At 54.2% G+C, this 25,487-nt stretch overlaps 3 protein-coding genes across 22 annotated transcripts; 1 reads left to right on the top strand and 2 right to left on the bottom strand.

Moving 5' to 3' along the window:
* Nucleotides 1-3,710, bottom strand: PRRT1 (proline rich transmembrane protein 1). The gene is given in 5 exon segments (XM_004780886.3): nt 1-1,087; nt 1,229-1,414; nt 2,093-2,559; nt 2,562-2,630; nt 3,526-3,710. Coding segments are annotated over 5 exon segments (918 nt in total). The 5' UTR covers nt 3,545-3,710; the 3' UTR covers nt 1-910.
* PPT2 (palmitoyl-protein thioesterase 2) lies at nt 2,231-15,940 on the top strand. Of its 14 annotated transcripts, none has more exons than XM_045065123.1 (17): nt 2,231-2,314; nt 4,088-4,178; nt 6,293-6,508; nt 6,763-6,916; nt 7,375-7,470; nt 7,560-7,667; nt 8,197-8,280; nt 8,400-8,484; nt 11,163-11,217; nt 11,405-11,507; nt 13,720-13,846; nt 14,100-14,222; nt 14,323-14,435; nt 14,530-14,625; nt 14,737-14,907; nt 14,979-15,058; nt 15,142-15,940. In XM_045065123.1, the coding sequence occupies exons 2-17, from the start codon at nt 4,158-4,160 to the stop codon at nt 15,448-15,450; spliced, it is 1,941 nt and encodes a 646-aa protein (XP_044921058.1). In that variant the 5' UTR covers nt 2,231-2,314; nt 4,088-4,157; the 3' UTR covers nt 15,451-15,940. The 14 variants fall into 14 exon arrangements, with proteins under 14 accessions (XP_044921058.1, XP_012905628.1, XP_004780946.2 ...); XM_004780896.3 differs by lacking the exons at nt 2,231-2,314; nt 4,088-4,178 and adding exons at nt 4,202-5,383; nt 5,939-5,989 and having other exon boundaries at nt 6,315-6,508; XM_013050173.2 differs by lacking the exons at nt 2,231-2,314; nt 4,088-4,178 and adding exons at nt 4,202-5,383; nt 5,939-5,989.
* On the bottom strand, nt 15,868-24,732 carry AGPAT1 (1-acylglycerol-3-phosphate O-acyltransferase 1). 7 transcript variants are annotated; one of them, XM_045065127.1, is made up of 8 exons: nt 24,715-24,732; nt 24,225-24,330; nt 18,917-19,125; nt 18,560-18,693; nt 18,089-18,264; nt 17,831-17,926; nt 17,635-17,707; nt 15,868-17,107 (listed from the first exon to the last, which is right to left on the bottom strand). In XM_045065127.1, exons 3-8 carry the CDS (start codon nt 19,114-19,116, stop codon nt 16,923-16,925), a joined length of 864 nt encoding a protein of 287 aa, XP_044921062.1. In that variant the 5' UTR covers nt 19,117-19,125; nt 24,225-24,330; nt 24,715-24,732; the 3' UTR covers nt 15,868-16,922. The 7 variants fall into 7 exon arrangements, with proteins under 7 accessions (XP_044921062.1, XP_012905639.1, XP_012905642.1 ...); XM_013050185.2 differs by lacking the exon at nt 24,715-24,732 and adding an exon at nt 22,914-23,497 and having other exon boundaries at nt 24,225-24,321; XM_013050188.2 differs by lacking the exon at nt 24,715-24,732 and having other exon boundaries at nt 24,225-24,341.
* Nucleotides 24,733-25,487: the final 755 nt, after the last annotated feature.

The raw sequence follows: 25,487 nt of genomic DNA, 5'->3' as shown, positions 1-25,487 counted from the left end.
TTCGGAAGTGTGGGTGATAAATCCACTTAGTCTCTTTAATATTCTTTCAGAAATTCACACACACACTCACACACAAATCAGAACAACGTGGGGACTGCCAAGGGGAGCGGGGAGCAGACTGGCTCCTCCGGACGTTGGGAAGTACGAAGTACGTACCCTGGGTTACCTTCTGCCCAGCTGCCCACTGGTTGGGATAGGTGGAAGGGAATATTTACAGAGAACGGGGACTTTCCCGGGGTGAAAGGTCCTAAACTGGGAACCTCCCAAATCTCATTCCAAAAATACCAAAAGTAGAGGTGCTGGGATTAGCAAGAAAATAGCAAGAGACCGGGGTGGAGGAGACAAAACTGTACTACGAAAAGATGAGAGAGCCTGAGGGCGTGGCTACCCCGGGCTAGGCCCCCTGCGCGGGGAGAAGGGGAAGAGTCTGTCAGTCTGTCGGGGAGACCTAGCGCCACAACCCAATCACTGGACTGAATCACCCCGCGGGGACGGAAAAGAAGGCGGAGCCTGCCGACCTGGAGGCGGGATTTTGTCAGATCCGGGGCGGAGCCTATAGAGGAGGCGGGGCTTTGGGGACCTGTCTCCGGCTGGGGAGCGGAGACCGAGGGAGCTCGGCTGGGGGCGCTGCATTTAGAGGCGGGGGACTGGAGTGACTGAGGGCCGGGCATCTGGCGGGGATCCCGGGAAGTGGCATTTCTGGGGGTGGGCTTTTTTCCGGGGTTCCTGAGGAACTGGATTCGGAGCGTGCCCTCAAGGCGAGAAGTTCCGTGGAGGCCGAGTTTAGGTTGTATCGAAATTTGGTGGCCCCAGAGGCAGGTGTGCGGGGCACCCACTGGATCCGCGGCGTGGCTGCAGAACGCTCTCGGGAAGTTGAGGGGCGCGGGGTGGGGCCGGGCCGGGTGAGCCCTTACGGATCCCAGTAGTTCTCGTGGTGCTGCGCGGCGATGATGATGACTACGGTGAGGATAGTACAGAGCACCATGGCTGCAATGCCCACCGCCAGGGAGATGAAGGAGAAGTTCCGGGCCTCGCGTGAAGCGATCTCGGCAGACACCATGTCTCCGCGGGCCAAGGCCGTGCGTACCTGCGGGGGAAGGGCGGAAGGAAGAGGATCAGAGCCGCTGTTCCTTCTGAGATGCTCCCCTGAACATCCCGCACTCCGTTAGAATAGGAAAACCCGAGTGAGGCCGTCTTTCCCAGATGCCGCCCTCGACTCCCCTTCCACCTGCACTGCCTTGAAGATGGCGATGATGCCCGTAGGCCAGAAGCAGCAGATGGTGGTCAGCACCGCGATGGGCATGTAGTCGTGCGGCGGGCGCCTCGGCTCCAGCAGGGCCAACCCTGGGCCCTGGGGCGGCGGGGGGAGCGTGGAGGTTACTCCTGTTCCCCCCGGGGTCCCGCCTGCATAGGGCTGTGGAAGGAAGGTTGCAGGGAGAGGACAGGACGTCATTCCCATCCTCTCCCAGCCCACCAACATTCTGCGTCTGGCAGAGTGGTTTTTAAAGCACCATTCTTGGATGTTGATTCTCAAAAGAACTTATCATCCACTACCCTTCCATGACACCCATAAATTCCTTGTAGACTCCTTTTTTCGTCATTGCTGTGATTGCCCTATGTTCTTAGTGGTCTCCACATTCCCTCCCCATAAGGAATGGCCATACCAGTGCTGTCTTGGCTCACTCCAGACCTTGTTTCTTCTCCCCAAATATCTGCCTGGCCTTCCTTAATCAGTCAGTTCCAGGTTTCTTTTCCCTTCTCCTCCTTGGTCCTGGGATTCCATTTCTTCTCCCCCTCTCTCCTTTCACTCTTTCGAACCTCCTCTGAACTTCTGTGCTCCGTTCCCCTTCCCAGACCCTGATCTCTGACCCCAACTGACTGCCAGACACCCACCCCCCGCCCCCACCTGCAACCCACATACACCACACACACACATTCCCAAGGCTTTCCTCAGTCCTTCCTCTCTCTAGGGCTTGTCTTAGGAACCTGCCCCGTCCCCTGGCTCTGTTTCTCTATCCCACCAGCCCCCACCCCTACCCCCGCAATGTGTCCCCACACCTTCCTCCCGGGCCCCTGTCCACCCTGTACTCACCGTGCCCACCGGGTAGACCGGCACATAGGCAGTGCAAGGCTGCAGCTGTAAGGGGTAGCCAGGGGCTACGTAGCCCCCCAGTGGCAGCGTGCCTACCGCCCCCGTGTGCGTGGGCACCACGAAGCCGGGAGCCTGGGCAGTATGAGAGGGCGCCGGCGGGGGCGGAGCGGCGGCGGCTGGCGGCGGCGGGGGCAGTGGGCCCTCGAAGCGAGTCTCCTGCAGGTAAGGGTCGGGTGGCATGCGGGGCAAGGTAGCGCAGCCGGGTGGGGGCGCCCCAGCGGCCGGGCCGGGCGGGGCGTGGTGTGGTGGCCGCGGCAGAGTGGCGGAAGATGAGGGACCGCGCTGACCAGTGGCCGCGGAAGAAGCCAGGCCGCCTGCCCCTAAGCGCGGGAGGGTGGCAGTCCCGGACTGGTGGTAGTGGTGGTGGTGGTGGTGGTGAGAGGAGGGGGCTGCCTGTGGGGGTGGGCGGGGGGTTCGGCTGGGGGCTGGGGGGCATTATAGGGTGGTGGAGAGGTGTGAGGGACTGAGTCTGAGAGGCCTGGGGGTGGTGATCGGAGGAGAGGGTATGGGACAGAGGCAAGACAGGCAAAGAAGAGATAAGGAAGGGGATAAGGGGGAGACACAGAGGGCCAGGGATGGAGAAAGATAATGGGAGAGACAGAGGAGATGGGTGAGAAGGCATCTCTTGGTCTTGGGGCAGGAAAGGGATTGGATCTAGGCCATCTACCCTCCCCCCTTCCTTTTTTCAATCTGATTTTGAGGTCGCAACTCTCCTCCACTCTTCTCTGTCTTCAGTAATGTGCCCAGAGCTTTCACTTGCCAGCAAAGCTATGGCTGCCTCCGACTTGCCCATCTGAGCTAGTCCTGTGTGTGCACATGTGTAGACATGCAACACAGTGTTAACATGTGCTTAATTCAACAGTTGTATAAACACATGGAGGACGACATATTCCACTCTGCCTTTTTGCCCTGGGGAAGGGGGCCTAGCCTCTGGGAATTCCAGTACCTCTTTTAGGGCAGATAAAGAAGGGTCTTCTGGGTTTTACTCCCCTAACAACCTCTATCTGATCATATCTTTATATATCTCCACTGCATGTCCCCATGCAAGCCAGTGTCATCTGTCCATCTGTCACTCCCAATACTGCTGTCCCTGCAGTACCTAGCTGATGCTAGGCCACTCTTCTACTTCCCTCACCCTTTCAACCTGTCCCCTTTCCATGTTGGCAAGGGGACAAGGCTGAGATTGGAGGGAGGAAAGGAAGAGAAGGGAGGGATATAGAAGGAGAAGGGGGATGGTGGTTGAGAGCTGGACAGAAGGGGAATGAAACAGAATACCCCCCCCCAGGGGTAAGGGAGGTAGAGGGTTGGGGCCAAGGATGGTGGGGGGGAAGAGTCTGGAGATGGTGGAAAGGGCAGGTTTTGTTGTTTTTTACCTGACTTTTCCGATGACATGGCCTGTGGTCTCACTGGGACAGGGTCCCTGTAGCGGGAGTGGGGTCCCTGGCTGGCGTCGGAGTCTCGGTGTGCAGATTGCGCAGCCGGCAGCGGCACAGAGATGGAGAGATGAAGACAGCGGCGGGGGGCGGAGGGAGAGCGGGGGGGGGGGAGCTTAAAGGGACCGAGAAGAGGGAGGGGGACAGTTTCTGAGGTACCCTCACTCTGTCTCTCCTCCTCTCACCCTGGTATTCAAGCCCCCAGTTTGGGCTCCCTTGGAGTTGTCATGGAAACCGGGAGGCAAGCAAGACCAGGCGAGGCGGGTGGGACTAAGGGAAAGAAGGAGGGAGGGAGAACTCTCTAGAGTCTTCCCATCTAAGACTGGCTGTAGTGATTATATTGTGGGAGGAAGTGAGCAGGTGCTCAGTGGATTCAGTACCCCAGTCCCCACCGGATCTCGTTCACCCTAGTCAGGGGCCCCCCTCCTCAGCTTCCCTCAGAGTCCCCACAAATTCTCAGGATCTTCCTCCAAATCCTTAGCTCTACTTTCCCCCACTTTAGGAAAGGTAATTGTATATGAGAGAGAACTGCAGAGTTGAGACCTGCGATGGCTTGAAGAGTTCCCAGGGTTATGGCCTGGGGTGAACTGCAGGTAAAGTGGGGGGCTTCGGTCTACAGTGGTTCAGCAGCCGCTGGGCCTGTGGCTGGGGGACTGAGGGTTGGCAGACAGAGAGGAAGCTGGGGGGATGCAGAGACACCTTTTTCTCCAGAGTGAAGGAGCTCAGCACTTTGGGAGGAGGGGATGGATCAGCTCATTTCTGGCAACTCCATTTTGGGAGTATGTGTTTGGTTTCCCTTTCCCTCTTCGATAATTGGGCTTCTTAGAGTTTCTGGGCACATCAGTGTTCAGATCCCACCCACCCACCACCCCTGCCAAGACGCAAAGCCACCTCCTGAATCGACAGGAGTATATGTGGTGGGGGGTGGGAGGTTGGAGCACAGCTGTAATTGCGGGCTTTTATTTCTTCATTGTATCTTGTGAGCGCTTACAAGGAGAGGGAAGGTGAAGGTAGGCAGTCTACCGGGATTTATAGGACTTGGGCTTTTTGCAAAAGCACCGTCGGGGAATCATTAACCCTCCCCTGCCTCCACCTTCAGATTAGTATTCCCCATCCCCCCACTGAGGCAGTCGCCTTCTCCGGCAGTGTCCTTCCCCTCCGCGTCCAAGCCGAGGCTACAGAGCTGAAGCCCTCGCTTGGACCAGTCCCAGGCTCCTGACATTTAGGTCAGGGCCCCGAACTGGTCGTTCTGGTTTCGCGTTCGCGTTCGCGTGAGCTCCTGACCCCCTACCGCCACCCCGTCCTCACATCACACACCTCTCGGCACACGTCAGTTTTATTGAGAAACTTTAGACTTGCAAAGACCTTGTGACTAGAGGGAGGGACTCAGACAAGCTTCGAAATCCTTTTTCCTGAAGGGGAACGCTTTTAAATGCTAAGTAAAAGCCCACCTAGGTATCGGGAAGGGGTCGCGGGCGGAGGTGCAGGACACCTGGAGCGTGGAAGTACGGATGCGGTGCGAGGGTCTGCGTCGCAAGCCGCCCACTAGAGCTCCCAGCCAGGGGCAGACGGGGGGGGGGGGGGGGATCCCTCAAGTTGAAAGACAGGGGAACCACGCTAGCGTGAGTCAGCGCTGCCCCAGGGGCCCTCCGCCCCTTGGAGGTGGGTCGTATACCGGGAGCGGAGTAGAGTAGGCCGGGAGAAACTGGGTCAGCCAGCACTTTTAGCTCGAGGGGCCTCGAGGACTCTTCGCGTCCCTGGAGACAAGGGCACTACACGCACTTCATAATGAACAGTTGTAAGGCGCTGACCTGGGGCCGGCGGCTGGCGGGTAGGGGTGGGGAGGGGTCCGCCTGGGCTGGCTTCAGCCCGGATCCGGCGTAGGACGAAATGCGGAGGACTGCCTTTCCCCAGTCTGTTCCCCAGCGCCCTCTCCCGCACCCCCACCCCGGGGGAGGGAGAATTTCATGTTCCGCAGCGGAGCAGGACGCCTGAATTGGGAAGTGGGGCGAATCAAGGGCAAGAAATCGGACCCTCGGCTCGCTGGTGCAGCAGGGCCTGGACCGGCCTTCTCTAGATTCCCAGGATATGTTTGCCGCTTCTTCCTCTCCCCACCGGCCTAAATGGATCGGTCTGCCTACTTCATCCCCCGCTCCCGGAATGCAGTGGAATGTTCCATTGCCCCTCTGGTCCGGGCTTGCGTTTCAGGGGACGCCGACACGGTTGCCAGGGAAAGCCCCGGACGTGACGGCGAAGCGCGACCCCTAGCAGCCTCCCCTCTCCCATCCGTCATTCCCCAGCGCGCGCTGTCCTTACACCCTTCCCCTCATCCCCACCCCCCCGCGGGTTCCAGTCTAGGGAGAAGTAAACAGCAGGCGGAGCCAGGCTCACGGACGTAGGCCAGGTGGGAGCTTGCATTCTCCAGGAGCCTGCGCTGCTGCTCAGGGGTCTTGCAAAAGCCAGGGTCGTGCATGGCTGGCATGATGCGTTAGGAAGACCCTGGGCCCAGGGACTGAGTTCCGGCTGAATTGGGGCGGGGTTTCGGGTGTGCGTCGGTGCGTGTAGGGGGGTGTGTTTCCCTACAGTCCTGAAGTAAGTTCAAAGTAGGCTATTTTGTGACCTGAACCTAGTGTGAGCACGGTTGGGGGGGATCTTGATGGCCGGGCGTCTGCTCCGAGGGGAGAGCGTGTTGTCATCTCTCTCACAGGCCCTCATCGCCCCATTCTCAGGCGGGAGCATGCTGGGCCTCAGAGGGCTGCGGCTCCCCCCGGCGGGGATCCTGCTCCTGTTGCCGTTCCTGCCGCCGCTGCTGCTGCCAGCAGCCCCTGCGCCCCATCGCGCTTCCTACAAACCGGTCATCGTGGTACACGGGCTCTTTGACAGCTCATACAGCTTCCGCCACCTGCTGGAATACATCAACGAGGTCTGGCAAGGGACACTCGGTTGTGGGGCGCTGGAGGCTACTGTAGTGACGGGGGAAGGAGAATGGGGAACTGAAAGCTGCGCTTCCGGGCCTGCTCAGTTCCTAGAGGAGCTGGTGCTGGCGTTGGGAGAGTCGGAGGACGAGATCCCTGGTTCTCATTGCAGGGCGCCATAGGCATGTGGACGCTGGCCAGGGGGCGGTGTGGAGGGGCTTCATAGTCCATCCCCTGTTGCAGCATTGCCCCCTTCCCACAGACACACCCTGGGACTGTGGTGACTGTGCTCGATCTCTTCGATGGAAGAGAGAGCTTGCGACCCTTGTGGGAACAGGTGCAAGGGTTCGGAGAGGCTGTGGCCCCCATCATGGCAGAGGCCCCTGAAGGGGTGCATCTCATCTGCTACTCGCAGGGTAGGCGCACTCCCCCTCCCAACTTCTAAGCCCTATCTGAGGCTTGATCCTTACCTGAGGGACACTTCCTGGTGTCCCCTTTTCTGAACCTGGTTGTTCCTAGCCAGAGCCCTAGTACCTGAGCCCTACTTTTCTGACTTCCCTCAGCACCTGGGTCTTATCTCTGTGTCCTCAGTGGGAGGGAGGCTCCCCATGCTGCTGCCCCCTTTTGCCATTACCCATGGTTCTTGGACATAAGGGATAAGGAAAGAGTAAAAAGCACCCTACAGGTAGAGTTGGGAGACCCAGAAATCTAATTCTGGCTCTGTTACTCTCACGACATACAACTTTTTGCTACAAGGTGTGCCTGCTTTCTCTGGGCTTCACTCTTCTTATGGACACGCTGGGGGCAGGGGCATGTGGGGAGGCTGTTGACCTGGCTGTACCTAAGTCCCAGCCTCGTGGCATTCTGCCTCCAGGGGGCCTGGTGTGCCGGGCACTGCTGTCCGTCATGGAGGAGCACAACGTGGATTCTTTCATCTCTCTCTCCTCTCCACAAATGGGACAGTATGGAGGTGAGTGGGGATGGTGGGCTCCTGAGAGGGCTCTGAGTTTGGGGGACACAGAAGTTTGGGGCCACTGGATTCTGCTGTTCTCTTGCCAGATACGGACTATTTGAAGTGGCTCTTCCCTACCTCCATGAGGTCTAACCTCTACCGGATCTGCTACAGCCCCTGGGGCCAAGAATTCTCCATCTGCAACTACTGGCACGGTGAATAGGGGATGCCAAACTGGGGTCTGCATGGAGGGGCACCCTGGGGGGGTAGGGTCTGCTGCTCCCCCTTGTACCATAACCAACAGTAATGCTGAAGATAACTTCAGCGATGCTGAAGATAACTGTGTGACTAGGCGCTATTGAGAACACTTTCTGTGTATTACCTTACTGCTTCAGAGTTAGTCTGGGGCAGGGGTCAGTAAATTTTTTCTCTAAAGGGCCAGATAGTAAATATTTGGTTGTGACTGTTTTCTGTATCTGTAAAATATTAATATAGTATCTACCCTATAGGGGGTTGTAAAGATTAAAGAAATTAACATGTAATATACGTAATATACTTTGAACAGTACCTGGCATCCTAGGTGCTGGATAAAGGTGTTTACTCTCTTGTTCACAATTACTATTATTGCTACTCTTAGTAGTCACCTTGTCTATCATTGTAGTCCCCTGATTGGCCTTTCAGCATCTGGTCTTGCCTCTTTTCCCTGCTTCTCTGACTGTCTTTCTAACTGCTCTTTGTACCTAGACCCCCACCATGATGACTTATACCTCAATGCCAGCAGCTTCCTGGCCCTGATTAATGGGGAAAGAGATCATCCCAATGCCACTGGTGAGACCCTAGGCTCCTACCTGGGTCCCATTTTCTGCCTCTCTGACCCCCTATGTTTGCCTCTCCAACAGGGCCTGACCCCTGTGACTGATGCAAGCTCTTTTCTTCCCACTCTTCAGCATGGAGGAAGAACTTTCTTCGTGTGGGCCGCCTGGTGCTGATTGGGGGTCCTGATGATGGTGTTATTACCCCCTGGCAGTCTAGGTAATAAGGGACTGTGTGGCCTGAAGATTGGCTAAGGACATCCCCCAGCCCCCAGTAATATTTATCTCAGGCCTGCATGCCTCACCCTCCACATATCTTGTCACTGGAGACCAAAACGGGGAATCATTATCCCTCAACTTGTATCCAGCCAGTTGCTACGTCCTCCAGACTATGCTTCCTCTCTATCCCTAAACCCTTGCCTTGTAAAAACTTTTAGCTTTCAGATAATTGCAGATTCATAGAAAGCTGCAAAGATAGTGTAGAGAGGTCCTGGGTATGTATCCTTCGCCCGGTTCCCCCCACGATTGCATCCTATGTAACTCTAGCGCAGTATCAAAACCAGAAAGTTGTCATTGGTAGGATGTGTATAGTTCCATGCCATTTTATGTGTTCTCCCACCTGTTTTACATATCTGGACTTCTGTAATAGCCTTCAGCCCTGTCCCCTCCATCCTGTATCTCAGGAAAATCTGGGGCTCCATTGTGCTATGTATGGACCTCTTGCCCATCATGAGTGATCTAAAATGTCACGTAAGCTACTTAGTCTTTAATGAATATGTATTGAGCACTGTATGTATGCCCAGGCACTGTTCTGGGCCACTGGGATGCAGGGGTAAATGAGAGAGAAGTCCCTGCTATTACGTAGCTTACGATCTGGTCGTATAGGAAATGTAATAAATGTAAATGTCAGGTGGTAATAAGACAAGGCAGGGGAAGGGATTAGACGATAACTGGAGCCTGTGTCAGATGATGGCCAGACAGGTCCTGGAAGAGTTGCAATTTGAGTAGAAACTTGAAGTGAAGGAAGGAGCTGTGGAAAAATCTGGTGGTGGTGTGTGGGGAGGGGGGATGACTCAGGGAAAGGAGTAGCATCTATAGAGGTCCTGGGGCAGGTGTGAGGAATAAGGAGGTCATGTGGTTAGAGTGCAGGGAGCTGGGGAGGGCAGGAGAGGAGATGAAAGGGGCAGTAGGGATCCAGTGATGTTCAGCCTTTGTAGGGCAGTCAGGCCTTGATTTTTTTCCCCCCTAAAATATACATAACATAAAAGTTACCGTTTTAAGTACACTTCAGTGGCATTAAGCACATTGACATTCTTGTGTAACCATCACCACCATCCATCTCTAAAACTTTTTTTTTCCCCCAAACTGTAACTCCATAGCCATTAAACATGAACTCCCCATCCCTGCTTTCTCCCACCCCCTGCCCCAGCTCTTGGCAACCATGGCCCTTGACTTTTTATTTTGAGTGATATGGGAAGGCCTTGGAGGGTTTTAAGTGAAGGAGTCATGGGACTCCCATGGGATGGGATTTGTTTTTTCTCATTTTACCTCCACAACCCTGTGAAGATAGTAATAGTTCACAATTACATGGCATGTTTTACATGTCAAGGCACTATTCCAAGTACTTCTCAAATAAACCTTATTTAATCCTCATAGAGTCAGTAACTTGTGAAGTCAGGCTATCTGATCTAACCACGGAGTTTCACTTCCTCTCTGCAAAGGAAGTATTCTTATATGGGACAAAGAGAATAATACGCTCAGCCACACATGCTTGGGAGTGTGCGGCAGAGCTGGAGTTCAAACCCAGGTCTGTGTGCCCCTGCTGTTCTCCTACACCTGGTGAAATATATGGCCTCCTGGCCTCCAGCCCAACTCAGCATGGCCTCTCGGCCTCCAGCCCAGCTCCCCACAGCACCCAGCTGGGCCTCACTTCTGTACCTTGGCTCCTGCTCTTCATTTGCCTGGGGAACAGCCTTCCCTAGGGGAGAGTCCTCACTTGGAAGCCTTTGTTGGTGCTCTAGAACCAGGCGAGTGGCCTCTCTTTGCTCCTGTAAACTATTGGACTTTAAATACTATCATCCTTTGTTTGTCATGGCCAGTGCCCTTTCACGGCCCATGCCAGTTAAATACTGCTTCTGAGAATCTTAAGACCTTTTTATTCCTTATATTTGGGAATAAATTCATACTTAATAAGTTAATAAAGTATTACAAAAGCAATATTAATGTATTCTTCATTTAGATTTTCTAAATGTTAACATTTTACCATGTTTCTGCCCTCCTCTGTTCTCTATACAGATACAGGGTATAGTTATGTTTGTGAACTGTTTGAGAATAGGTTGTAGACATGAGGTCTCTTTATCCCTAACACTGCAGTATGTCTGTCTGTCGGCTATGCACAGGACATTCCTTACGTAGCCACAATACCGTGATCAAAGTCAGGAACTTAACATGGCTAGGCTACTCTATAGACCTGATTCAGGTATTTTCCAGTTGTCCTTATTGGGGGGGGGGGGGGGGATTCATTGCAAGATCCATCCTGGGATCACAAGTCGCATTTACTTGCATAGCTCTTTAGTCTCTTTTTTTTTTTTTCTGGACTACTTCCTCAGTCTTTGTCTCTGACATCGAAATTTTTGAGGAGTGTGGTCCAGACATTTTGTAGAATGTCCCTCAGGGTTTGTTGGCTGTTTCCTCAGGAGTAGGTTCAGGTCACACATTTTTGATGGGACTCTGCAGAAGCCTTGCTATAGTTTCAGTGTATCACCTCGTGAGGCACATGATACCCAGTTAAGTATTTTGAGTGCCTTGTGGCCATGAGTTCCTGAAGTCCCCTAGCCTACCTTGATTTTCTCCAGCATTCCTAATAACCTCCTCTGCCCACCCTCAATCTCTTTGTAGCTTCTTTGGTTTCTATGACGCCAATGAGACGGTCTTGGAGATGGAGGAGCAACCGGTGAGCCCCCGGGATTGTGTCCCCTTTCTTCATGCTCTGTCCCACCTCAGTCTGTAGCCCTCCCTGCCCACCGACCCCTGAGTGCGGAAGGGTTCACCCTGTGGGGAGAGGGGACCCAGGACACCAGCAGGAACTCATTTTGTTTCTTCATCTGTCTGTCTGCTGTGACCCTTTGCCCACCTTGAAGGTTTATCTGCGGGATTCTTTTGGGTTGAAGACACTCTTGGCCCGGGGAGCCATAGTGAGGTGTCCGATGGCTGGGATCGCCCACACGGCCTGGCACTCCAACCGTACGCTTTATGAGACCTGCATTGAACCCTGGCTCTCCTGAGGATGTCCTCAGAGATGCCCCGGGAACTCCCCAGCCCAGAAACCAAGCGGTGGCCTTGGAAGGCAAATGTCAGGCTCTGATGTGCCTGGGACCACCCCATTGTTCCCACACTGCCCGCACCAACCAGGGCTCCCACGACCCCTTCCTCCTCTTCTCTGTACATGACAAATCCTGGTGTTCCCCCAGCTCATGTCTGGGGTTTGCTCCGTGCTCTCTCAGCTTCCCAAGCCCAAGGTTGGGAAGAGAGAAACCAGGTTTTTAACTTGTGGCTGCTCCTGCTGTTGTTGCTGCTGCCACCGCCGACCCTCCATCTCTGGCTGTTACCGAAGGAGAACCCAGCCCCTGCCCACTACAGGGGTCTCCTTCTAGGCCACTCAGGTCATTTTTAGCTTCTCTTCTCCCCATGTTCCCTTTTCCTCAGCTCTCCCAACTCCCAGGAAGGACTACCCATGAGAGTGGGGTTCTGAGGCTCCCCTATGGGGACAGTTCTGTTCTTGAAATGTCAGTGTTGGGGAATATCTATGGCCTGTGAGGCCCATCTCAGGTTTGGGGATCCCCCAGTCCCTACGTTCAGTGTTGGGGTACCCCCTGGGAGCCTAGTTTCTTTGAGGCCCCAGCCCCTCTTTTAGCTACCATTGAATGGGTGTTAACCCTGTATTAATGGAAATAAAGTTCCATTTCCTCAGTGTGGCTTGGCTCATTTCCAGGTAAGGGGGACCTGGCTCCCCAAGGAGGGTGGGGATGGAGGGCCTGAGGTCTGGGTGCCCGGATGCCTGGTCTGGGGTGGGACCCCCCTTGGTGTTTCCGCTCTCTAAATGCCCATTCTGTGTGGGTTCCTGATTCTCTGTGGGTTCTTTCCTGCAGAGGACAATTCTCTTCCTGTCCCAGCCTAAGCTTGGGGGGCTGAGCCCAGAGCTCCAGTGGTTTGTGCCCCAGCCTCATTGGGTGGAATGCGCCTGCCACCCCCAGGCTAGACAAGGGGGCTAAGGGTCAGGGTGGGCATTTGTTGCGCCCCTTTTCGACCTTTGTAGGCCACAGTTGGGTGAGGGGCTGGACAATGAGCCGCCTCTTCCTTGAAAGAAGGAATTTTGGTGGCGACAATAGGGCCCTGTCTAGTCTTGCATGGGGGGCGGTGGCTGATTCAATTCTGCTCCCCCCCCAGGCCCTAACAAATGTCATCAAGAAAGGGGAGGCAATTTCCCCTTAGTGCCCTGGGCTGTCCACCCCCCCTTGGCCTTTTGTAATGACTTGCCCTCCTTTCTTTCTTCAGCTGTTCTTGCCTCTTCTCCCATGACCTGACCGTGCTTTTCTCTGCCCGTTCTCTCTCCCTGCCCCCTCAGTTCTCCCCAAGTCTGTGTTGGGTTGAAGGATGTGGCAAGGACCAGAGGTACTGGTGGTGGTACAGAGCCAGTACCCTCTGCTGATTTGGGAAGTCCAGAAATAAGGTCTCAAAGGGTTGGAAATTTACTTCTAGGGGCCCCTTTGCTGGGATGGTGGTGAGGGTAGTGGGACTTGGATACCACTGAGCAGATGAAGCAGGAACTCTGAAGGCTTGTGGGAGGGGGCAAGAATGGGAGCATTCTGTCTGGCCTGGCCCCTCCTCTCCTTCCCAGCCTGCCTAACCCGCCCACCAGTCTGAGCTGCTGCTGCTGAGGCTGGTCTGCTTGAAGTCTCCGGGAGAGTGGGAAAGACAGGTGGGGAGACTGTAATGGGGAATAGCCTTAGAATGAGTGTGAGTTGGGGAGTGTTGTATGAGGGATGATGGTGTGGGAGGTAGTAGGGATGTATTTAAGGTGCAATTTCTAGGTGCCTGGTTTTGGGTACAGGGTGAGAGGATGTAATGGTGCCTCTCTGAGGCTTCGAAGATAGAAAAATGTACAAGAGGGCCTGTTACAGATAGGAGGGTCCTCGGGGAGAGTTAACTGTAGTGTAGAGGGGGTGGAGGGAGTGTGTCGGGGTGTACCCTTGCATGATGCTTCGGGGACCAGGTGTGCTGAACGAAGGGGTCATGTTAAAAGTGACAATCCTGATGGCTAGTGCAAGTATGTACAGATGAATGTGCTGACTCCCTTAGAGGGCACTGGCAGTCTGCTCTCTGCTCCCGGAGGGGCTGGAGCTGGAGTGCTTATAGGAGAGGGAAAGTGCCTCCATTAACCTCTTCTTGCCCACAGCCTGCAGTTTGGAGTCAAGGAGAACCATGGGGTCCAGGAATGAGCTGTACACTGTCTTCGGCGGACTGTCATTCCTCCTGCTACTGATGTCAGCCCAGGGGGCCAAGGGCGGATCCCTCAAAGAGAGGTGATGACAGATGGCACAGGGCAGGTGTGAGGTCTTCAGGAAACTTGCGAGTGGCACTTCAACAGCGGGGTGGTGGTGGTGGTGGCGGCACTTCAACAGGGGGCAAAACAGTGACATTTAGAAGGGGAGAAGCGGGGGGTGAGGCAGTCCTCTGGGGGGGGGGGTGCTCAGTGGAGTCTTGAGGGGAGTGCGATTCCTGGCCCTCTAGGGCCTGGCCCACTCAGTATTCTCACCTTCCCTGGCCTGGGTGCAGTCAGGGTGTCTGCTCCAAGCAGATGCTGGTGGTCCCCCTCCACTACAACGAGTCCTACAGCCAGCCAGTATATAAGCCCTACCTGACTGTGTGCAATGGACGGCGCATCTGCAGCACCTACAGGTGAGGGCTGGGGAGCCTGGACCCTGCTGGTCTTTCCGGAACTTCAGGAACCCAGACCAAAGCCCATAAACCAATGTTCAGAGCCAGGCCTGTGTTCTAGGACCACATACCAAGTGGCATGGAGGGAGGTGAGGAGAGAGGTACAGCAGACCCACGTTGTGTGCTGCCAGGGCTGGAAGAAGCGACATCCGGGGGCGCTCACCTGTGACGAAGGTGAGACTGGGTATTCCCAGGCCTGGGGATGGAGCGAGCTGGGGGGCTGGAGAGGTGGGCTGTCCTGTTTTGAACCACCCTTCTGCACCCACAGCCATCTGCGCCAAGCCCTGTCTGAACCGAGGCATCTGTGTCAGGCCAGAGCAGTGCGAGTGCGCCCCAGGCTGGGGTGGGAAGCACTGTCATGTGGGTGAGTGGTCCCTCCCCATCCCCACCCCCACCCCCCAGTGGTGTCAGGACCTCACCACCCTCAAGGCGCCAGCTTGCCCCCATCCTTTAGCCCTCTCTTTCCCTTAACTAGACGTGGATGAATGTAGGACTGGCATCACCCTCTGCTCGCACCACTGTGTCAACACGGCAGGCAGCTTCACCTGCGGCTGTCCCCAAGGTCTGGTGCTGGGCCAGGACCGGCGCACTTGCGCAGAGGGTGTCCTGGAGCCGCCAACCGGTGCCAGCATCCTCAGTGTGGCAGGTGAGCGGGAGTAGAGGTGGCAGCAAGGGCCCAGGCTCAACTGGGCTGTAGTTGACACTGTTTATTTTCAGTTCGGGAAGCTGAACATGACAAGCATGACTTGAGGCAGGAGATTCGGGCGCTGCGAGGGCGCCTGGAGCGGCTGGAGCAGGTGAGTGGTGGTGTGGGCCAGGCCCTCCCAGCAGGGTGCATCCCACCCCGCCCCCAACACTTGAGGTGTCCCTTCCTTTGTAGTGGGCTGGTCAGGCGGGGGCCTGGGTCCGGGCTGTGCTGCCCATGCCCCCTGAAGAGCTACAGCCGGAAAAGGTGGCAGAGCTGTGGGGCCGCAGTGACAGGATAGAGTCTCTGAGTGACCAGGTGCTGCTGCTGGAGGAGAGGCTGGGCACCTGTGAGTCCTCCTGCCCCTCTCTGCTTGAACCCCCATCACCCAGTAGATGCCCCCAGCTGTCCCAGATACCTTTCTGTAGTTCAACTTTCTCTTTTCCCCAAGCCCTTTCCCAACACTTAAGTCTCCCCACACTGTCCCTAGATAGCCATACTTGACCCTTTTTGGTACCCTGTCCCCAAATGACTTATTGTTGGATGAGTCTCTCCAGTGCCCTGGCAGCCCCAGAAGTCTGCAGCCAGTGTGTCTGCTTGCTTCCTTGTCATTCATCAGGCTCCTGCGAGGACAACAGCCTGGGCCCAGGTCTCAGACGGCTGAAAAGGAACCTCTCCAGAGCCCGGGTCCCCTAATTTATACAGAAACTGGCCCCACTAATCATCTGGGATGGCCAGGTGGGGAAGTGCAGATAAGGTTATCTGCCACTAAGGAGCAGTGAGTGATGGAAACTTCCAGAGCTGAGGAAGTGGGGGATGATGGACGCCTTGGGCCCACCCGAGTCTTCTGGCTGGGGTAAGGTTGCTTGGGTGAGAACCACTTTAATGCCTTCACAAATGCAGCCAGAAAGTGCCCAGATCTCTCTCTCTCTCAGTCTTTATTCTCGGTTTCTTGCTGTTATCCAGATAATTAATAAAAACCAACCACGCAAAACTGGGTCCCGCCCTCTCCTTTTGCTCCCAGCCCACCTCTCCAGTTTGTGGGCACAGGTCTGGGGTGCGAGGCAGGAGTGGTTAATGCCACGGGAGGAAATGAAAACTGGCTCAGAGAGGGAAAGCCTCAAAAGAAAGAGAAATAAATTAAAAGCCCTCCCAGCCCCTCCAGCCAGGGTTCAGTTCCTTTCCCCAACTCCCCAGGGAGCAGAAGTGAATGCAGCACCTGATGTCTGCCTCTTCCCTTGTGTGTGGTTAGAATGGTACAGCAGGGCTGCAGGGGACTGGATTGGGGCCAGGACCACTAAAGAACCGTACCACAGGGACAGGGGGAAGCAGAAATGTGGAGACCAAACTGGCATCTAGGAGTAGGCTCACCCCTGGGCACCTGGGTATGGGCAGGATGAGGCCTCTATGTGAGAAAAGTCCAGCCTCCACTAACAGGAGGCTCCATGGGAGGGAGTGTGAGGGTGCTGAAGAGTATTCCCAGGATAAGCCAGGAATGTTCCAGGCATTGCTTCCAGCCACAGTGTGAGGAGTCCACACAAATGGAGAAGTCCACTGAATCTGTGGACCTGTGGGAGGGTACTGGTCAACAGAATGGATGAGTCCACTGGCCAATGTGGGGTGGAGAGGGAGAGAAGATCACAAAGGAAAAATGTCCACTGGGGAAAGGATGGTGTGTTCACACCCTCGTGTAGGTGAGCCACTAGAGATGGGGAGGCAACCATCCCACAGACAAAATGGCACAGGAGGTGGGTGGGGGTCAGAGTGGAGAATGCGCCAAGGCAGGAGAGTATATGGGAGTGGGGAGCTGGGAAGGGGCAAGGAGTGGTGCTGTATCCACATTCACTTCAGAAGTTGAAGATTCCAAACAGGGGAACAGTGGGGAGAGGAGAAACAAGGAAGAGGGCTTGGCCCTGCTTCAGGGCACAGTGGGCTGGTAGGTGTGGGAGCAAGGTGGGGGGAGATGGGAGGGGAGTTCAGAGCCGGGCCTCGCCCACCCCTCCAGACTTCTTCAGATAGTCACCACCGCCCCGGCCATCAGTGGAGATTTCCCGGAAAACGGTGAGCATGGAGTGTCGGACTCTGTCAGCCAGAGCTGGGACGTCGTCTGGTGTCAGCCCTTCTGTGGGCACTGGGGGCAGCACCCGTACCTGACATCGCCCTGGGAGGGGGTGAGCACCATCATGGCCTGTATACCTAGGCCTTTGCCCACAGGTGGGGCACAGTTTCTGAGCTCTCCTGCTACTCCCTCCCCAACTTTTCAGTTCAGTTCTCCCTACCCTGGACAACTGCCCCTCTGCTTGCCAGCTACTTGGTGCTCTGAGACCCTCCTGCACAAAGCCTTTTCCAACCCCCTGGGGTCCAGACACCTCAACAGCACCCTTTCAGCCCCCATTGTCTCAGTTTAGCCTTTACTGCCAAGTGTTACTACAGCCTCGCACACACAGGCCTATTTCTCCCACTGGACAGTAACAGCCCCTCTAGGAGGGACCAAGTGTTACCCACGTAGCAGGGTATGGTGGGTGCTTAAATATTTATTGGTTGATGTGTGGTCACACTGGATGATCCTTTGGACATCTCAGTTCTGACACTAACCCATCTTCCTCCCTGGTGGGGACACCCTTCTAGCCTCTCTCATCCATGGTCATTCTGGCCACCCCCAGCCCCACGTCTACTCAGGGCCCTCACCCGAAGTGAAGCGGCGCTCCTTCTTGCAATAGAAGTCTTGATAGGAGGACATGACTATGGGGACAATGGGAACCTGGGGAAAGGGAAAAGCAGACAGCCCACAGTTCCTTTCAAAGCCCCATGACAAGCCACTGCCAACAAAGAAAGGGATGGTGGAAGCTGGGGGCTCCATAGCAGAAGGGGAAGTAGTAATTACCTGGGCTTGGACGGCAAGGTGGAAGGCGCCACGTTTGAAGGGCAGCATGGAGCCATTGTGGTTTCTTGTGCCCTCAGGAAAAACCCAGACCCGCACCTGGGGAAGATAGAGGGTCAAGAAGACATACACAGAGGGGTCAGAATATGGTTGTGACGCTGTAATGAGACCTCTGAGGCCCCATGGCCCTGCGTCTCAGCTTATTTACAACTGCTCTGCTCCACAATGCCCCGGGCCCTCCTTTTCCACAGGGGGACTCACATCCTGGGTGAGCAGGGTCTGGGCAACTTCAGACATGACACTGATGGCATCCCCTGTGCGCTTCCGGTCAATGAAGATGACTCCTGCCAGCCAGCATGCCAGCCCAGCAGAGCCAGCCCACAGCAGCTCACGCTTGGCAATGGGCACACAGCGGCCTGGCAGTACCTCCATCATCCCTAGGGTAAAAGGTGAAGGGTGAAGGCCAAAGGAGGCAAAGTGTCATGGAAAGCAGGTCTCAGCTACTAAGGACTGGAGATAAAGGGAAAAGGAGACTGAGGGGAGGGGCCAGGAAGACCTGAGTGGAGGAAGAGGTGATTAAACATATATTAGCCTGTTTGTGCGGGGGTAAGGGGAGAAGGGAGCCAGGGGGCAAAGTTCAGATGCAGGGGAGGTGAGGACCCCTAGAGGAGGAGATTCTGGGGAAGGAGGAAGGGCATGGCTGGGGGAGGTGTGCCCTGAGAAGGATCTCACCAAGCAGGTCGAGTGAGCTCTGGTGGTTGGAGACCACGACGTAGGGCTGTGAGGGAGGGAAGTGGTGAGCCCCACGCACCTCCACTCGGATCCCATACAGGTATTTGATGTGGAGCAGCATCAGGCGCAAGATCCTGTGGGGTCATGGCAAGGGGTTCTAGCAGGAACCACTGATACCCGTCTGCATGCCTCAGTTCCCCCATCCCACCCACTGTCTTTCAGAGCATCTTTGCAGTGTTCTCCCCTTCCCTGTCCCTGGGCGCTCTCTGCTTTCCCTACACACCCAACATCCTCCCCATCCACTGCTCACTTCTGACTCTTAGGTTCTCTCATCACCCCAAATCCCCTGGCCCTCACTTCATGTTCTCAACGTTGCGTCCTCGCACAGCACACACAGGGATGGCGAGCACAGCCAGGAAGAGAATCCAGCCATTGTAGAAGGCCATCTTGAAGAAGTATTTGGCACTGGGGCTGCAGAACCACAGGGCGGGCAGCAGGAAGAGCAGCAGCAGGAGCAGCAGCAGCAGCACAGTCCATACCCCCGGCCACAGCTCCATTCTGGCCACCTGCAGGGGACAGGGCAAGGGATAGTGGGCCTGGTCCTGGAGGGGAGTGAGGCGTGTAGGGCACAGAAGGCAGGGGTTGGGGAGCTATGAGGACAAAGGCCAGAGACATAGGATGGGGTCAGGGCTCCAATCAAAACCTGCGGAGGGAAGCCGCTCTACGATGGGGGTGGGGAGGACAGGAGCTCAAGACTGCTCTCCCACCCCTCTCCTGGAAGGCTCCAGAAATATTCACAAGGACAAGAGACATGAGACATGGACATCCACAACTCAGATATATGATAAGAGGACATTAATAACAGCAGTAACTAACACCTGTAGTTGGTAAGGTTTTAGGGCTAACTGATAGGGTAGCCACCAGCCACATACGGCTGCTGAGCACTTGAAATAGCCTCGTTTGAACTGAGATGTGCTGGAAGTGTAAAATATACATTAGATTTCAAAGACTTTGAATAAAAATCAGAATGTAAAATATCCCATAATAATCTTTTGTAGTGATTACACTTTGAAATTTTAACCTTTCAGAATACTGGGTTCAGTAGAACATACTATTAAAATTAAATTCCCCTTGTTACTTTTTCCCTTTTTTCATGTATCTACCAGAAAATTAAAAATTACATGTTGCTTGCATTATATTTCTGTTGGATTAGCACTGAACTACAGACTACGTTAAACCCTTAAATATGAACCACACAATTTACATTTTATAGGAGAGGTTAAATAACTTACCTGAGATGATATGGCTCCTAAGAAGCACTTCCTAGTTTAAACCCAAGCAGCTTGTATTCCCAACACAGTTACGCTGCTGCTCGTATGTACACACATAGGTGTACACACAGCAGATACGGTTAAGGGACAAAACACCCACAGACATTCTCAAGAGCGCACTGGCAAGCATAAAGGCTCTGTCACTAATGCAAACACAAAGACTGACCCGCTCACACCAGAAGGCTAACTTCAAGTCACGCCCAGTAACAAATGAAGGAATGTAGTAAATGCATAACTAGAAAATCCCCTCTCCGCTAAGGCAGCCACCCCCACCCCCCCTTCCCATTCCCAGATAAACCCATGGACATACCAGGAGTAGCTACCATCTATTAATCCTCCCTCCACCGTCAGGCAAACAAATCCTTCTGCCCTCTTCCCCCCTCTTCCTGGGACACTGCAGGCAACCTGGTCAGGCAGATACAATATTTAAGTCCTGACTAAGTGGGGGAAAAAAAAGGAGGGCAGAGAGTAAAAGACACATCATATCACCTTCTCTGGGAGGACAGAGTTCAGGAGGAAGAGGTGTAGGCAGGCACACAGAACCTGCCTTCTAGGCTCTTCCTCCTTCCTCCACTCTGCCCCACTGTTGGGGGCAGGGTCAGAAATCACGAAATGGTGTTAACCTGTCACTCCCAGCAAGACTACAGGCACTCCCTTCCAATGACAAGAAAGTCTATGTTCAAAGGTAAGTCCATTGCCAATCAGTGAAGGCTAATAGACCCTAGAAAAACAGGAAAATCTGCCAACTCTACAGCTGTAGGCTCTGAGCTGTTCTATCCCGCTGCCCCTGTTAAGTCTGGTCCAGCATTTCTCCTGTGGAGTATTTGCAACAGGATCCTAACTCTGCTTTTCCAATTTGTCATCCACATGGCAATCAGGGATCCTCCTGTGACACAAATCTGAGCATTTCCCTGTCTCGTTTACAGGCCCTTTAGGCAAGTTGACTTCTCTTTCCATTTTCGGCCACACCCCCACAAAGGCCTTTTTCATTTCAACTCTAGTTCCTCAGACACACCACAATCCTCCATGCTTCTGTGCTGTGAACAGGCTGCTCCATTGGCTGGAATGCCCTTCCGCTTCTTCACTTGCCTCACACAGCTCAGCATCACACTTTGGAAGCCTTCTTGAACCCCACCTGGCCTAAGTTTTCATTACACTTTTATCTTGATCACTGGATCTCAAAGTGTAGAGACACACGGATTTTTGGACCTCATCCCAGATCTCCCGAATCAGAAATTCTGGGCATTGGGCCCAACAATCTGTATTTTAACAAGCCCTCCAAGTGAGTCTGGTGCACACACACGTCTGAGAACCACTGATTTTGACACCACTGTGTATGTAACTGCTCACTGGCATTTCTGTTCCTTTCCCAGTCTGTAAGCAGCTTGAGGGTAGGCACTCCCAAAACCCGGACAGGAGGAGTCAGAGAGGTGGCTCAATAAACATCTGTGGAACAGATTATAATGCTGAGTGCACACCCACACAGCCATAATTAATGACAGAGATGATCAGGAATCAGATAGCTACACTCTCGAGAACTATTAACTGTGAAAAGATAAGTCACCAAGAAAACAATGAACATAAGAAGCCTAACCATAACCTATTCTGAAATATGCACATACAATATACCATCACATTGAAGGGAAAGTACCAACAATCAAGATGGAGCATCCCATCTCATACAGAAGAGAAACATACAGCATGAGGATTAACATGCCACAGGGGAGAGATGCTGCTGTCATCAAAAAGATGCCAACTGTGCAAAAAGAGTGGGGAACAGATAATGTGCACAGCAGGGCTGACTCCGTGGGATGCATTGAGCTCCATGAAGACAGACTGTCCATAGCCACTGGAGAGAGAATGTATGTGAAGAGACACAGGCCAGGAAGGTCAGCAAGGTAAGGCATCTGGGGATGGTTTTCTGGGGACATGTAGGCTTGTCGCCTTTTTCTCTAATACATGACATTAAGTGACCCTCTCCGGAGCAGAAATATCCAAGATTAATAAGCACCACGGAGTGCCAAATGGGTTAATGTGCATATATATGACTCACAAAAATATACTGCCAATAAAATTATGAAATTTATGTAGTATGTATAACCAAAAGCACAGATGCTGTGGACATGTCACATCAGTGTAAGTATGATAAATAAGTAAAGGATCACGCATAGATGTCGTGTGTACTCTGACTAGGAAAACACAGGCAGCAAACAGGCCAACCTGATCACAACAGGAGTATACACTAGTTCACTAAACCACAGGATCCCACACATGAGGATTATCGCATACGACAGCATCATGGACATAATATACGAGATATGAACCAAAACAAGGCTTGATCTTTACATGCAGAAGTAAACATGCAAAAGCATAAAATGTGCAAGAAACATGAAACCACATAATGGATGCAATATACAAAAACTCACACACCTGAACAATGTCAAGACTGGACATGAGACATGGACATAAGAGAAGAATGGGCAATTCTGATGGAAAATAACACATTGTTTCTCCACAAACCATGGATAGTATAGGGAGAAGCTAGCTGCACATAAGCCATTAAACATGTCAAAGGCACAGACTCCATGTAGAAAACATGGCCCCCCACAAAGCATCTGTGTGTCAGTAAGGATCTAGCCCAGTGTGGATGGCCACTGAGAAAGTCCTGTGCCTAGATGGAAACAGAGGTGTCTGAGGGCATTCCTAGGAAGCAAATTCTGCTGGGGGAAGGAGGGTAATAAACCTCCTTCTCCCGGCCACAGCCCCCTAAGAGTCACGTGGGGCCAAAGGGCAGGAAAAGGAATTGGGGAAGATGTCAGGAATTCCCTCTTCAGGACTCTCTATCCACACCCCCATCCCAGATTCACAGGGTCACCGGGTCTCTTCCCTCTCGGGGACCCTCTCCTTTCCCCAGCAACCCTCTCCCCAGTCCGCCTCCCAGACCCAATCTCTCCCCCATCCCCTCCTCCAAGTCCCTCTCAGCACCCTCCTCCCGCTTCCTCCCATCCCTTTCCCGCCCCCACCTCAGTGGGGTGGGGGGCCCGGGGGGCTGGCCCCCTCCCCAGCCAGGCTGCGGCAGCGGTGGTGGCGGGTGGCTGTGTCTCTGCCTCGGTCGGGGTGTCGGTGCCAAGGGGGCCACAGGATTTGGGGGTGTCCTAGCCCCGGCCGATGGAGGGGAGGTGAGAGTGGGAGGCTGGGCCCATTGCGGTAGGAATGGTGGGGGGGTTGTCCCCCCAGCTCCCTCCCTCCCTCCCTTCCTGCTGTCTCTCTGAGGGCTGGGGCTGCTGTTGCCGCTATCCCCCCCCACCCCTCCCCAACGCCTGCTGGTTTCCGGGGCTGGCCAGGAAGTAGGGGGCGGTGACGGGCGGCCCGTTTTGCCAATCGCCTCCCAGGGACCCAGGCGTCTCCTCCCCGCATCGGCCAGTCTCCTCTTGGTAGCTCCGCCCCGCGAGAGCTCGGCTGGGCTCGGCCTCTGTCTCTGGCCTTCTCTCTGGTTCCAGCTGCATCTTTTTTTTCCTCCAACTCCCTTTCAGCACTTATGGCTTGTGTGTCCTTCGGTGCTGTATTCCTTCTTTGGCCCATTCCTTCTTCATCAGCTCTCCTCTTCCTGGAAATTTCACTTGGTTTCTTTCATTCTCCTTAATTCCCTTATCCGCTGTTTATTCCCTCCAACTCCAACTGTTCTCCAAAAACCTCTTTCTTACCACCCCCCCTCAACTCCAGGTATTTTCAAGCACCTACTATATGCCAGTCACTGAGTTCTCCACCTGTCGTCTTCTCTCCACGGCTCCATCTCCCTGGCCCTCTGGCTGGTCTCTGACTTTTGCCCTCCTCCCGCCGTCCCCATCTCCCCTCAGTCCAGCTCCCTCCTTCAACCCTCTCTCGGGTCTTTAAAGAGAAGGGATACTCTCAGGCCCTCTCCCTGCCCCTGTACTTCCCACGCTCTTTACCCTCAGTACTTTTGCTTTTCTAGTTCCTTCCTATCGGTCTCCTTAGTCACTGAAGCTGAGACAGCCCTTCTCCCCAACATAGAATCTAGGCGTATCTTTTCCAATAGAAACTGGGCATTAGGTTGCTTAAAAAAAAATGAGAAAGAACGCTAGATTACTCTGGGAGGAGCATGCCTCCTTAATTGTGTACTCCTGTATCTCTTCCCTTTTCAGCCCCTGATCTCCTCTTCCCCATACTTCCATTATCCCTTTACCAGGATCATTCATTCCATTACTCCTCTCCTTGGTTTCCACCTCTTTCTCAGTAACTCTTCTCCTAAACCCATACAGGCATCCTGTACCTTCACCTCCCGCCTCTCCTCTAGGAAACTCCCAGCCTCTCACCTTGCCTCACTTGAGTCACGTGGGACCTTGTATCTGGGTGTGGAACTGCCCTCAGCCTCTGTCCCGGCTGCCAGACACAGCTTCGCCCTGCTTCAGTGTACACACCCTGAGATAGATGTAAAAAACACTGGTAGTGGGAAGACTGTTATCTAGTTCCGCTCCTTGGGCCACAGTGAGGGTTACTGACTGCAGAAAAGGCCCAAACTCGTACAAAAAGGCCAAGCTCTGGCTTTCCCAAGTTCCGGGGGTCCAACCCAGGAGAAAGACCCCAGTTCTGGGGGACACATTACAGGACGGAAGGGGCGGGCCTAACCCCACTCGGCCGCGGTCGCCCAAAAAGGGGCGGGCCTCGCCCCTTCGGCCCCTACTCGCAAAGGGGTGGAGCTAGACCTTTATCTGCTTTTAAGATTTAAAAAGCAGTCGGGATCAACTCTGTCATACTGTGTCACATTAGAAAGGTGTGGGCCCTTAGTTCTGTTCTGCAAATCACCTAAGGAGGAGCGGGCTGAGTCCTCCAGCCGAGGGAGATGGGTTAACACCAGCGCCCCAGATCGATGTTCGCACCCTCCAAACGAGCTGATCCCCGTTCTGCTCCCTTCTTCACTAAAAGGGAGGGGCGAACACAAGTTCTGCTCTCTACGTCACCTCCGAAGGAGGCCGGAGCCATTTTGAACCTTGCGACCCGAGCATTTGGTCTCCCGCCGAGCTTTTCGCCGTCTTTCCCGACCTCGGCCAATCAGGGGTGAAAGAAACTGACCAATCAGCCTAGAGAGACCACAGCCAGAGGACCCGGATGAGGCCGAGCCAAGGCCTTTGAACCCTAAACCCCGCCAATCGTAGAGCAGTCACCATGGCGACAAGATAGAGGAGAAGGGGGTGGGACCAGAGAAGGCTCAACCCTCACGGGATTGGCCCACCCCTTCCCGCCGGCTGCTACGCACGCGCATTTTACCTAACCACCATTTTCCGTCGAGTTCCAGCCAATCAAGTGCTCTGGAGCCCTACACTCCAAAGTCCAATAGGATTCCAGACATTCTCTGAAAGGGGACGTGAAGGAAAGAAAGGCAACTTAGAGTAGGCGAGGCCTGTGTAGCCCCGAACCAATTGCTTTTGGTCTTTGGTTATGATTGGCAGCTAATCAGACGAATAAAGCTCCCCCTGGTCGTGCGACGGCACGTGTCGAATTGTTACCAATCCGTTCGCGTTGCACACTGACTGAGACTGTATTAGCCAATGAGCATTGTGCAAGGGCAGGACGGCGCA

This window comes from Mustela putorius, unplaced genomic scaffold (assembly GCF_011764305.1).
Source record: "Mustela putorius furo isolate JIRA1106 unplaced genomic scaffold, ASM1176430v1.1 tig00003856_pilon_pilon_pilon, whole genome shotgun sequence".
In the NCBI taxonomy this organism is placed as follows: Eukaryota; Metazoa; Chordata; class Mammalia; order Carnivora; family Mustelidae; genus Mustela; species Mustela putorius.
Note: the sequence above shows the minus strand (reverse complement) of the source record. Positions and strands in the feature narration are given on the sequence as shown.

Excerpts from the sequence above, each read along its gene's own strand:
- AGPAT1 (XM_045065127.1), bottom strand. The coding sequence starts at position 19,116 with ATGGAGCTGTGGCCGGGGGTATGGACTGTGCTGCTGCTGCTGCTCCTG. Across the intron at positions 18,265-18,559 it reads GAGCTCACTCGACCTGCTTG|GGATGATGGAGGTACTGCCA; the intron begins GTGAGATCCTTC and ends CTTTTACCCTAG. Across the intron at positions 17,708-17,830 it reads ACCTTGCCGTCCAAGCCCAG|GTTCCCATTGTCCCCATAGT; the intron begins GTAATTACTACT and ends CCCTTTCCCCAG.
- PPT2 (XM_004780888.3), top strand. The coding sequence starts at position 6,242 with ATGGCCGGGCGTCTGCTCCGAGGGGAGAGCGTGTTGTCATCTCTCTCA. Across the intron at positions 7,668-8,196 it reads CATCTGCAACTACTGGCACG|ACCCCCACCATGATGACTTA; the intron begins GTGAATAGGGGA and ends CTTTGTACCTAG. Across the intron at positions 15,059-15,141 it reads GCCTGGAGCGGCTGGAGCAG|TGGGCTGGTCAGGCGGGGGC; the intron begins GTGAGTGGTGGT and ends CTTCCTTTGTAG.